The sequence below is a fragment of the Podarcis cretensis genome, assembly GCF_951804945.1.
Source record: "Podarcis cretensis genome assembly, chromosome: 14".
NCBI lineage: Eukaryota > Metazoa > Chordata > Lepidosauria > Squamata > Lacertidae > Podarcis > Podarcis cretensis.
Window position 1 is genome coordinate 3,572,931 of NC_137183.1, and position 13,689 is coordinate 3,586,619.

General features: G+C 44.0%; 1 protein-coding gene and 1 long non-coding RNA gene across 2 annotated transcripts in view; both read left to right on the forward strand.

Moving 5' to 3' along the window:
• Window positions 1-8,663, forward strand: part of LOC307203027 — a 180,261-nt gene extending 171,598 nt beyond the window's left edge. The window contains exon 2 of the long non-coding RNA XR_013833074.1: window positions 7,021-8,663. This is a non-coding gene — a long non-coding RNA (uncharacterized lncRNA). The remainder of the gene's footprint in view (window positions 1-7,020) is intronic.
• The window catches only part of KLF13 (KLF transcription factor 13), a 40,418-nt gene extending 31,755 nt beyond the window's left edge, over window positions 1-8,663 (forward strand). The window contains exon 2 of the mRNA XM_079953472.1: window positions 717-8,663. Within this exon, the coding sequence (XP_079809598.1) occupies window positions 717-1,009 (293 nt within the window). The 3' untranslated portion in view covers window positions 1,010-8,663. The remainder of the gene's footprint in view (window positions 1-716) is intronic.
• Window positions 8,664-13,689: the final 5,026 nt, after the last annotated feature.

Here is a 13,689-nt window from a genome sequence, read left to right on the forward strand (position 1 = left end):
GTCCAGGAATCAGCCTGTTTTTACATGAGTAGAATGTGTCCTTTTATTTAAAATGCATCTCTGAGTTATTTCTGGGGCAGAGGAATTCATTCATTCCCCTCCCCCCAAAATAGTCTGGCCCCCCACAAGGTCTGAGGGACGGTGGACCGGCCCACGGCTGAAAAAGGTTGCTGACCCCTGGTGTAGTTCCATTAGTAAACATAACCTTTCTTACTTTATACCAAGACTCAGTCTGAATACTTTCCAGCCAAAGGTGTTTTCCAAGCAAGGATTCATTTAACTCAACTAATTTCTGCTGCTGCATATAAAGTCTGCATCCTAAGCAGGGATGGCAGCATTCCTATGCAGAAAACCCATGAACTCTCTCAGGGATCCAGTGCCTCACCTTTGAACTCCTCTATCCATTTCAGTTTGTCAGGAACCCACTTTCATTATTTTAGCCCCCAGTTTATTGTTATTTTATTCATTTCATTTCTGGATTGAAGAGTTTTCGATTTTCTTGAGCATTTAGTAAAATCTGATTGCCTTGCTGCTGCTGCTGCTGCTGCTGCTGCTGGGAAATGTGAATAGGACTAGGCTGCAGCTTTTATTTTGTTATTATTGTAAAATGCTGTAAGTTGCCTGCCTCCAGAGTCTTTCAGGGTAGAAACATTTTAATAAAATAATAATAAAATAAATACAGCTATTTCATAGTCTCTCTTTCTCTCTCTCACCAGGCGAGAGGCCTTTTGAGTGCCGTTGGGAAGATTGCAACAAAAAGTTTGCCCGTTCCGATGAGCTGGCGCGACATTTCCGCACTCACACCGGAGAGAAAAAGTTTGGCTGCCCTCTCTGCGAGAAGCGATTCATGCGCAGTGACCACTTGACGAAGCACGCCCGCCGCCACAGCAATTTCCACCCCAGCATGCTCAAGAGGAGGAGCGGCAGCAGCTCCAGGACAGGATCCGTCAGTGACTATAGCCGTTCAGACGCCTCTAGTCCCACCATCAGTCCTTCCAGCTCCCCGTAGACCTGCCTGCACTGGATGCCAGCACTTTGCTCTTGTCATTTTATAGATATCATTTTTGGAGTTTTATTTGCCTTGCACATTTTGCTTATCCCCCCCCCCCCCACTATCTTTTTTCTTTCTTTTTTATACATCGTTTCTCCAGCAGATTATCTCTGGCACAATGGAACTAACATTGATGAGCCTCTTCTCCGTCTTCTGCCAGCAATTTTTCTTCCTGGTCAAGATTTTCAGTTATTTTGTCTGCCAGCCTTCACTCTTCAGAGCCTTAAGAAGATGCTCCTGTTAATTGTTTTTAAATATATCTATATGTGTGTATATTTTTTAAAAAATACCTTTGCTCAGGTGTCAAAGCAAATTTTATAAAAAAGAGGTTACAAAAGAGGAATGCCTAATTGAACTGGATTGACTTTCCACCACTCCACAACCTCCTCTCAACTTTCTCAGGGATAAGTATTTATGTAACACAGTAAGTACAATGAAGACACTCTCTGCAGCCTCAGCGGGCAAACAGATCTGTACTCAAAATGAGTGGGGCCGAGTTCTTCCACTCACTGAGGAGGAAACCAGCGCTGGACTTTGCACTCAAATGGTTTGGTTTCACATTTGCTATAGATACGTTTGGGGAATCAGGACCATCTATGGCATGCCCCTGGATGACTTCATTAAATCCCTCTCCCTGCCCCCGCCCCGTCAATGTCATTTCATACCGAGGTGATTTTACCACATCAACTTGTCTATAAAGTTCAATACAGTCCTACCTACCCCATGGAGGTGGGTTGAAGGGATTTTTTTTTTTTTAAACTAATGAACTCGATGCCTTTATCATTCCCACCCACCCCCAAATATAGGGAAATGTATTTACACTGGGGAACAATGCATTTAATTTCAAAATGGCAAGTTTGTGGTTTTTAGGCATTATGGATTTGTTTTCCAGGGTTGTCCTGTAAAACACCCTATGGAATAAGTGAGGCTTCTGCAGAAGAACTTCTCAGAGGCTTGTGAGCCCCACGTTGTCCCTGAGCTTGTCTGTGTTGCTTGCTCATCTGTCATGTGGCTACCAAACATAGGTGCCTAGACTGTATCAACTTGAACTATTTTATCTTATGCAGAGGTGGGGGTGGGGGTGGGGAGCAACATTGGGAAACTGTTTATATAAAGTTTCATCAAAGCTTTATCCAGGTACTTGTTATAAAGACCCTTGGTTTTACATTGCTTCAAAGCAGAGGCTTCCATATAACACTGCACTGTAGCTATTTGGTCAGTAAGTAACAAGTTGAAACCAAGTAGTAGTAATCAGAAAATGGTCTCTTATTAGGAAAGGGTAAAAAGAGAGAGCAGAACTTGCATCTAGAAAGTGTTACAAACATGGTGTTTAGCTCAACAGCACTCCGTATTTCTCCCCCACTCGCATCCCACGGGTGTATGGTTTGACTGGGCATAGATAAGAGAACCCTCTCCCAGCCAGCTAGTCCAGGGTTCCCAGATGGACGTCCCACTCTCTTGGCTACCACAGTGGAGAACCATCTGCCACGTTACTTGCCTAATATCTGTAAGAAAATCTCTCTCAGTCACAGCTGGAGGGGCCAACTGGCCCCCTCCTGAAGTGCCTGGGGGGGGGGGGAGATTTGTGGCCATTTCAAAAATAGGCACCTCACCCCAGCAAGAGAGATTTGTGTGCATGAAGAGCCTTCCACCTGCATTACTGGAGTGGAGGCACATCTTGCTAAAGCTGTTTTGGTGCACATATCTATCTTGGGTCACCCATTGCTAAACACTTACAGTTGGGTCAGGTTCTAGATTTATAAATGCAAACTTTTTAAAACCAGCAATTGGTCTATGCATTGCAAAGTGCATAGACCTCATTACTGCTGGCTTGGTTGGTTCTGAAGCTGTATATTAAACATTCAGGGTTTTTTCTTTGTAATTTTCCATTATTATTATTATTATTATTATTATTATTATTATTTTACTGTAAATGATGAATGCAGTTGATTGTAGCACACCAAAACAAACTCCACAACCCCAAACTGCTGTTTACAATAAGTATATCTACATTCCAAATGTGTCCTGCTTTTCAGTAATCCCATTTTGCCACCTCTTTAACAAAAAAAACCCCCAAAACAACAACATCGTTTCTAGGTACATACAAAGATTGCTCTAAGTACAAGGTTCTCTCTCTAATGAACAGTCGCCTACAAAAAAACACAGGTCAAAATTTAGATATTTCTGTATTTTATGGCACTAGTTTCAAAGTTCACATTTTCATTAACATTTCCAACTTCATTCAGCTATAAACAGCTCTAGACAAGGCTTTTGGTGTGGATTTATAACTACAGGCAGGAACAACGGATCAATTTGGCTACTATTATGTGCAAAATATTGCTTCTTTTGTATAATGAGTTGCCTTACCTCTATAGCTTTGCAGGGACTAGCCAAGTAAAGCTACTCAGATATAGGAAATTCACATTTCAGATAATTTTCATCACTAAGACTGGGGGTAGGTATTGGGAAATATCCAGCACAACTAAGGAGGAACATAAATTACCTATAAAAAGGCACACACAATAGGAATATAGCTAGCCAGCAAAAGAGATTGGTTTTTTAATAGGTAGGAGAAAGTATTTATTTCCATAGTTTGTAGGATATGAAGGACTGTAAAATCTAATCTAACCATATCAGCTGTTAATAAAAACCACTTAAAAGAGCATTACTATTTCTCACAGAGAACAACCTCTCTTTTTCCTTTGACGAGCAGTGTGAAATTGCAATAATAAAAGGTACTATGCACTAGTAAATTTCCTTTGAATCATGGCCAACGCACAAGTAAGCTGAGCTGATGCTTAGAGTGGCAATATTTTGAAGGGTTCAGAATGAAGCTGCATGTGATCCATGGAAGATGCAATGCTTGATCCAAGAGTTATACCAAAGAGTTAATGCTGTTGCAGGTGATCTGGTCGTGGAGTATTGCCAGCCTTGCACCAGTTATTTGAGTAGGAGTGCTTACGCTAGGTGACACAATGGGGTCCATCTAATCCAATATGGCTCTCCTTGGTCTTTTCCATCTCTGATGGAACCTGAGATGCCAGGGACTGAATCTGGCATCCTTTGCACATGCAAAGTGTGTGTTCCTCCATTGAGCTTTGCAGCCTCTTCATGAGAGTTGCTTAGATAAGTAGAAAAATACAGGCAACTCTCTTAAACCTACTTAACTGTCTCACTAATTTCAATGTAACCTACAAGTACATATGGGTCAGGACTGTCACCTAGATATGTAAACAAAAGGGAAAGTGTTGCATATATATTTGGGATAATTTCTAATTTGGGATTTGGAGGGTTCATGCCAATTGCTTCTGACATGCTTCTGAGATACTTAAAAAAACATTTCCGTTCTTTACAGTTTCATAAATAATAGTAAACATACACCAAAACACCCAGGGTTTCTCTGGTGACAGAGAGGACACAAAACCTCATTTCAGCCTTGCTGGCAACTGTTTGTATAACTTGCATCTAGTTTGCTCATACCAGCAAGACATGAAGGCAGATGCAGTTTTCTTATTCATGTATGTGTGTGTTTTCTTTTTATCTCAAAATATTGGATTATATGTAGTTATCTGTAAAGTTATCAAGACCTCCTGAGCAACCCCCCTCCCCCAGCATTAATGTTCCCAGGCTTTTCAGCTCCATGCTCAATAGCACATTTGGCAAAAAGAAAAGAAAACTTGCTGTGTATTGGTGTCATGTGCAGATAAATAACTGATCCAAGAGATGAAAGAATCCATTTCTGCACTCAGGAGAGTGTATTATCAGGTTACCCTTTTGCCCTTGTGTAAGGAGAAACAGGTATATTCAGGACATTTTACAACAGCAACCTCATGGCAGTAGGTGTTGGCACAGTCCTAGAGTGATCTGCAGTATTGCAATGCAGCCAATAAGCAATATAGAGATCCTTCCACAGAGCATCTAAGTGCATATGTGCTTGGGACAGATAAATTCAGATAAATATTAGGAAGTGGTAGAGACTCTTTGGCGGGGTGGGGAACCATCTTCCATCTTAGATATTACTGAACTACAACTCCCATCAGCCCCAGCAGGCAGGGCTGATGGTCAGGGTGATGGGAGTTGTGGCTCAGCAACATCTAGAGGTCCAAAGGTTCCCTCTGGACTGTGCTAAAAAATGAACAGTCCTTCTAATAATAAATCCCACCCACCCCCACTCAAAATCCCTGGTGGATCTGCTGCTTCATCTGAATCTGAATCTAACCAATGGCAACAATTGAGGCTGGTTTATGCTGGGCTTTATGATAACCTGGTTCCAGCTGCCTGACTAGACAAAGGTGACTGGAAAATACTTAGGCTAGAGCTTGTTTACACAAACAGTAGGTCAGGTGGTCAAGGATTGAGAGGGTCATAGGCGAAATGTCCCCTGGTGGGCCCCTTTCTGACAGGCACTCCAAGCTGTGCCAGGTAGACAGGTCTAGCCAGCCTTTCCCTTTCCCCACAAAAGGCATTCCATAGCCCTAAATGTTAGGGCTATTATCTCAAGCTAATCTAGTTTTGTGTGAGAAGGGAAGATTTGTTAAGATTACTGGAGTCTTACTGGATCATGCCAATACCTAGTATCTAGTCCATTGTTCTGTTCTCACAGGGACCACCCTGATACCTAAAGAGGACAGGAACACTGGGAGAACTGCACAAACAGTCACCCACCCCAAACCTGCAATCTGAAGGGGCTGAAATGGTAGAGTTTTAAAGAAGCCAGCTGTTGGCTGCTACCATGAAGAACAGAATATGGACATGGATACTGATGCCCAGTTGTATCAGCAGGGCCATTTGTTTGATGGTTCTGATAGTTTTATGAAGCATAGTGAGTTCCTGGGTCTCCAGCCTCACTTTGTATTGAGCCATGATGGGCCATGACCCTCATATGCATTCCAGAGCATTCAGGGGAATAATTGGCCTGCAAAAACAGACTGCAAGGAACCGAGTGCATTTCTCAAAACAAAAGCACATTGTACCTCCTCTTCCACCACAACCCACTTGTTTTGCATAGTGAGTTGCCATACCTCTATAGGCTTGCAGAGACTGGCCAAGAAGCTGGGCTGATGACTAGAGAAACTCTAAGCAAGAGGGCTTTGTGCTACGGGAGGGCCCAATTCCCCCAATTCCCCCCATTCGTCATTTGTTATTTGGTAGCTGTTTACAATGGTGTCCTGGGAATAGTGTATGGTAATGTATATTTATAAGTGAACACACACCTGTGCCTGATGGCTTTCTGTATTTTACACACATTTTAGTGTAAAACATAATGCCTTCATCTCACAATAACTTTGAGCCCTGCAGCCTTCTGCTGGTTCTTAAAAGCCTTAAACACTTGGTGTGCTTTGTAATATAGGCTAAGAGCAGTGCTTTTTTGAGGGGGGGGGTACGCAGGGGTATGCATACCCCTAAACATTTTGTGAATCTTTGTACTTTTGTCCATTTACTGTATTTATTTTTCCTGATTTGAACTATAAAATTGTGATTTTCTAGAGTCAAAATGAGAGTACCCCAAACACTTTTTTTAGGAAATAAAGCACTGGCTAAGTGTCATGTTCAGGATCAGTTTCCACAACATGGGCACACAAAGGTTCTCACCCACTTTAGGCAATTAGCATTCACACCTCGCTTAATCCAAGCAATAATGATCAGAGTTCTAGAAGTTACCGGTAAGTCATGTGTGTTAAGCAAGCTTCTTGAAAAAAAGTTTTATGTAGCCAAGCATAAGGAAAACAAACTTCGTGTATGACTATAAAGCTTGTCTTCTCATAATCATTTATTTTGCAAATTTAAACAGGCAACTGCATACGCACACTGATTTCCTGATGTGCTATTACTCCCAAGTAGAACTTGAACAATGCAAAAATAAAAATGGGAGTAATCCACTGGGAATTTCTTTGCAGGTTACCATCAGAGGCCAGGATGCGCTATCACCCGAACCAAGTCTTTAAGCTCTTCCTGCAAAGTGAGGGCAGTAAAGGTAGTTTGCAATCATGGCTGGATTTTCCACCATGGTGTTGGTAGGAGTTACCTGCCACATTATCAAGTCAAGAAGAAAGGTTCAGTTTAGCCTTGACCTGAAATATTGTTTGTCTGTGTGTAGGGTTGTTTTTGTTTATTTGTTTGACACATGGGGGTGTTCAAACATGCAACTCCCACTCCCACTTATGGCCTGAAAGTGGTGCAGTCCAGGAAATAAGTTTAACCCTTGGTTTGGGTGATGGTATCAACTAGTCACTATTGAACTAAAACAAAGGATCTGCTCTCTTGTGTAGCTCTCCGTGACTTGACTTTGGATATATAGGAGGTCTTGGTGGGGCCATGTACCCCTTCTGTTTACCAGGCTGCCTGGCAGAGAGCTGTCAGATAGCCTCCTATATGTTGGGGATAGGAATGTGTTTATTTCTCCCCAGTGAATCCAAATACAGTATATATAGCAATGTTTTTTCCACAACTGAGTGGGAATATCTTCATAACAACTCTGGGTATTTATTTCATTACAATGAATGATGTGCCTGGCCAAAATTTCTGGGCACATATTGCTTTGACTATTGGAGAAGTGGAACATTCATCTGTGGCTTGGGGCTGGTCTACATATTACTCTAAACACACCAAAGTGCCTATAGGTTATAACCTTTGTCCCTTTATGATCACAACATATCGCATCATCAAGAAGCATATTCTCTTCCACATCATCTGGGGTGCACCACTAACAGCACAGCACCTACTGGGGCTGATGCATTCGGACCAACACCAGCGCCTTCCACAGCGTGGAGAAGCCCCATGTGAAGAGGAAGTAGGATGTGGTTACTGGTACAACATGCCATTCATCTAGGGATGAACACTTGGCTCTCATTCCTAGGCTTGCCTTTCCCATTGCCTCCTCAGTATTTGTAACCATCCCTTCCCCTGCCCTTTGGTACCACCCAGCACTGTCAAAACGAGATTGTAAGTGGGGATCTGCGAAAATGTTGCCATGTCTCCTCCACTCCTGACAGGGGTGTTTCTGTTCAGGGCTTTTCCTGGCCTGGAACAGGAGCCTTGATACGAGATGATGTTTCGGGAGAAACATCACCCTCCAGAAACCTCCCCTTACTAAAAGGCTCAAGCAGCAACACAGAGGTCCTTCTGCATGGTAAATGCAATGTGTAGACCACCTCCAGGTCCTATGTCTGTTGAAGCCACAACTGTGTATACTGCTTTTAGTTACTTGTACATATATACTGAAATCTTTGTGTGATTACAGGAATGAAAGTATGTGAATATCACATGTTTACATACATATCTTCACTTTGAGGGTGAAAAATGGCAGCAATTGGCATCACTTCACTCTCCTCCGTTTTCCGAGCAGCACCTCAAAGCTTTCATGGGTCATGTTTTTTGGATTTTTTTAATGAATCACTACATCGAAGTATTGCAGTTGTACAGTCATATGTTGATCTCTACTTGCTCTACTGTAATATTTTTTAAAATGTTATTTTGTACTGCATAGATTTATATATTGTGACAATGTTCCTAATCAACAAACAGAAAAGACAGACAACTAACAAATGTCAAATGTCAACTTGTATGCATGATTAGTGATGTTTGCATTTCTAAATAAAATTAATGATTAAGACAGAGGCATTTCTCCATTTCCTCCAAGATAACATAGAGAGTGTATCTGTACCATAAACTGTTCCCTCTTCCAAAAACCCCCAGGGAACTTAAACTTGGGAGACGGGGGGGGGGCAGGTTAGGGATCCACCAGAAACTCTCCTGCACACATTCCATTGAGAGCAATGGGGACTCAACTCGCATCCCTTCCCTTCACTGGGACCTGGGTAGGAGAACTTCCAGATGGATTATGCTGAAACACTAAATCTGGCATTCTTTTCACTGAACATATTAGCAGATTTGAACCTTTAGACTAGAAACATTTACATTTAAATGTACCTACCAGGAAGTAAATTCCCTTGCGCTCAGTGGGACCTACTTCCGAGTAAAATGCTTAGAGTTGTGTTGCTGGTTGAGATAAAAGCAACATGAAAAGCAAAGCCATCTTTTTGAAAGTTGCTTCTCAGGAAATGCTTCTCAGGCTTTCTCAACTGTCACTGCCCAGATACAATAATGTTAGAGGTTTCCACACCCAAACACCCACACATAGGACTGCATATACGGTTGGCAGGTAGTTTAATGGGAGTGTCTGCCTTTCCCTTGACTCAACGCTTTATCATTAACTCTGCAGAGACTTGGCCTGCATCCATCTAGGCAGGAGATAATGAATGTGGGGTTGACAATGTAGTGTTCCATAAGGTTAACTGTGCCTCTGGTTTGCAAGGAAACAACCCTGGAGTGTGTCCACCTACAGATCACTGGAGACTAATTAAAGCTACAATAACACAACCTCGCAGGAAAGAATAATGGCGCAGAGGAACAGAGACTGAAGCACAATGGAAAAATCAATGTACACTATGCAAAAGGGTTGGCATTGTTTCCCAGCTTTGCACAAAAGGAACCCACCCACTGAATTTTGTTCTTGAACAGCACTCAAGTGTACTAAACACCACCTGACACTATCTATGCTACAAACATTTACCGTACAGTGGTACCTCATGTTACATACGCTTCAGGTTACAGCCTCCACTAACCCAGAAATAGTAAAGGTAAAAGGTAAAGGTACCCCTGCCCGTACGGGCCAGTCTTGACAGACTCTGGGGTTGTGCGCCCATCTCACTTAAGAGGCCAGGGGCCAGCGCTGTCCGGAGACACTTCCGGGTCACGTGGCCAGCGTGACATCGCTGCTCTGGCGAGCCAGAGCCGCACACGGAAACGCCGTTTACCTTCCCGCTGGTAAGCGGTCCCTATTTATCTACTTGCACCCGGAGGTGCTTTTGAACTGCTAGGTTGGCAGGCGCTGGGACCGAGCAGCAGGAGCGCACCCCGCCGCAGGGATTCGAACCGCCAACCTTTCGATCGGCAAGCCCTAGGCGCTGAGGCTTTAACCCACAGCGCCACCTGCGTCCCATTAACCCAGAAATAGTACCTCGGGTTAAAAACTTTGCTTCAGGATAAGAACAGAAATCGGGCTTCGGTGGTGCAGTGGCAGCAGGAGGCCCCATTAGCTAAAGTGGTGCTTCATGTTAAGAACAGTTTCAGGTTAAGTACAGACCCCCGGAACAAATTAAGTACTTATCCAAGGTACCACTGTACATAAGATTTATACCCATTTAACCACTCTGGTTTCCTTGGAGGAATCATGGGAATTCAGTGGTTAAGTGAGATTGTTTGTTAGAGCATACTATATCTTCACCCCTCATGGAACAATAGTTCCCCGGATGCCCTGGGGAAAGGATATAAATGCTAACCCCATTTAGTCTTGTAATGTAGCAAATACTCACAAAAAAATAAAAATGCACCCTCCTGCCTTCAGTAGTAATTGGCAGTAGCCCAACAACTCACTCTCTTACTTTTTATTGGATTTACATTTGTATTTGTTTAAACCTATTTATAACATCATATCATACTCAATATGTCCAGAGTAACCATTTTATATTGGTAACTGTTTTATATTGATTCCAGTACAGAATAAATGGTGCTCTCGCCTATTGAAATGCCTAAATCATTTGAGCTCTTCTCTCCCATGCTTATAACTGATGATTTTATTAATCAGCATAATGACTCATACCTTCCTTAGCCACAGATCAACTGTAGGATCAGTATCACTTTTCTAAGGCTTGATTACCATCGCTCTTGCAGCTATTAATGTGAGGTACCAAGACATTCATATTTTATCGTGCCATGTATTTCACATATCCAAGAAGCATTCTAATTAGCCTCATTTGTAGATCACCTAGCAACTCATTCTGATGGGTCCTATTTAGAAGTGGCTGACCACAAATGGACAAAGATTAACTGCTGGTGTTCTCTGTTCATGCGGGGAAAAAGTAAAACCAAATGTTGTGTGAAGGGACATGCACAAATCGGCTTCCTAGCACATGCACCTAATGCAAATAAAACCCAGAACCAACTTGTACAATTCTTCATGTATTGTGCAATACATACTTTCCATAACATGGAGATTACATTCTGAATTAAAGGTAAAGGTACCCCTGCCCGTACGGGCCAGTCTTGACAGACTCTGGGGTTGTGCGCCCATCTCACTTAAGAGGCCAGGGGCCAGCGCTGTCCGGAGACACTTCCGGGTCACGTGGCCAGCGTGACATCGCTGCTCTGGCCAGAGCCAGAGCCGCACACGGAAACGCCGTTTACCTTCCCGCTGGTAAGCGGTCCCTATTTATCTACTTGCACCTGGAGGTGCTTTCGAACTGCTAGGTTGGCAGGCGCTGGGACCGAGCAGCGGGAGCGCACCCCGCTGCAGGGATTCGAACCGCCGACCTTTCGATCGGCAAGTCCTAGGCGCTGAGGCTTTAACCCACAGCGCCACCTGCGTCCCCCATTCTGAATTAGGGAACCTAATAAACTGATCAAAGAAGCATAAAGGATCCAGAGGGTTGTGTGAATCAGTGGCACTTTCCTCTTACATTTTCTCTTTAAAACTTCTGTGTGGGGCTCAGCAGTGGAGCATATGCCTGCGCTGCCCAGGGAAGGTGCGCTCCTGAGGTGGGCAGGGCCCGGGGCATGCTCCCAAGGGGGGGGGGGGCGTGGCGTGGAGGGTGCCCTCCCACGCGCCACAGTTCAGGATAGGAGAGGGGTGGGAAAGCTGCTGCTCACTCTCCGCAGCCAGGTCAAACATGACCCGGCAACAGAGCTGCCTTGGCTGGGTGCACCTCACCACGGCTGAGGAGGGCTGCTCTCTGCCGCCGGGCACGAGGTTTGCCGCCCACTCGACTGCCATTTTGTCCTCCCCTCAGTTGTGACACCCAGGGTGGACTGCACCCACTGCACCCCCCCCTTCCTATGCCTCTGGTGTGGCTCTACGTGGGGCCACCTTTGAAGGTGACTTGGAAACTACAACTAATCCAGAATGCGGCTGCCAGACTGGTGACTGGGAGTGGCTGCCGAGACCACATAACTCCAGTCCTTTGGCTCCCAGTATGTTTCCGAGCACAATTCAAAGTGTTGGTGCTGATCTTTAATGCCCTAAATGGCTTTGGTCCTGCAAACCTGAAGGAGTGCCTCCAACCCCACTGTCCAGTGTGGACACTGAGGTCCAGCTCTAAGGGCCTTCTGGTGTTTTCCTTACTGCAAGAAGTGAAGTCACAGGGAACTAGGCAGAGGGCCTTCTCGGTAGTGGTGCTTGCCCTGTGGAATGCCCTCCATTCAGATGTTAAGGAGATAAATAACTACAACTTTTAGAAGACATCTGAAGGCAGCACTGTATCGGGAGGTTCTTTATGTTTGATGTCTTACTGTGTTTTAATTTGTTGGAAGCCACCCAGATTAGCTGGGGTAACCCAGTCAAATGGGTGGCATATCATCACCACCACCACCATCAGAACATCTGATAGAATCATAGAATCCTAGAGATGGAAGAGACCACAAGGGCCATCGAGTCCAACCCCCTGCCAAGCAGGAAACACCATGAGAGCACTCCTGACATATGGTTGTCAAGCCTCTGCTTAAAGACCTCCAAAGAAGGAGACTCCACCACACTCCTTGGCAGCAAATTCCACTGTCAAACAGCTCTTACTGTCAGCTGATGTCCAGTTCTGTCCTCAGTGGACAGCAACGTCCCCTAATGAGGGCTTCCAACGATGTCAGAGAACCTCCTCAGGCTTCGTTTTTCACATAATTATATGTTTACCAAATGTACTTTACATGCTTAATACTTTTACACTGTGTATTCTGAGGGTGGATACAGATTACCATTTCCCCATGCTTCTGAACCTGTGTGGTAAAATCCCCCAATTGTGGAATGCGCTCTCCAGAGAAGCTCACTTTGCGCCATCATTACACGTCTTTAGACACCAGGCCTCTTTACCCAGGCTTATAATCTATGGCTTGTGAAAGTGTGGGGGAGAGGACTGTTATTACAGAATAAAAGAATCATAGAAGTGTAGAGTTGCAAGGTTCCCCAAGGGTCATCTAGTCCAACCCCCGGCAATGCAGGGATCTCAGCTGAAGCATCTGTGATAAATGGTCATCCAACCTCTGCTCAAAAACCTCCAAGGAAGGAGAGTCCACCACCTTTCCAGGGAGTCCGTTCCACTGTCAAACAGCTCTTACTGTCAGAAAGTCCTTTCTGATGCATAGTCAGAATCTCCTTTCCTGCAACTTGAAGCCGTGGGTTCCAGTCCTTTCTTCCAGAGCAGGAGAAAAGAAGCTTGCCCCATCTTCCACATGGCAGCCCTTGAGTTATTTGAAAATGGCTATCATATTGTATCATCATATCATATCATATCATATCTCAGTCTCCTCTTTTCCAGCATAAAAATTATGATGACTATGTGAGGCTACCTGTCAATTTGCTTTTTATTATGTTTTTATCATTAATGTTCCGTAATGAATTTTTAATGTTGTATACTGCCCTGGGATCTTCCGATAAAGGGCGGTATATAAATTGAAACAACAACAACAACATCATTCTCTTTACCACTTGTCAGGATGATGATACTCTAAGCCACAACTGATGACCCTATGAAGCTCTCTGTAGTGTCCTGGATAATTTTACTTCACAGCTATGTGTGCTAAAACAGTCATCT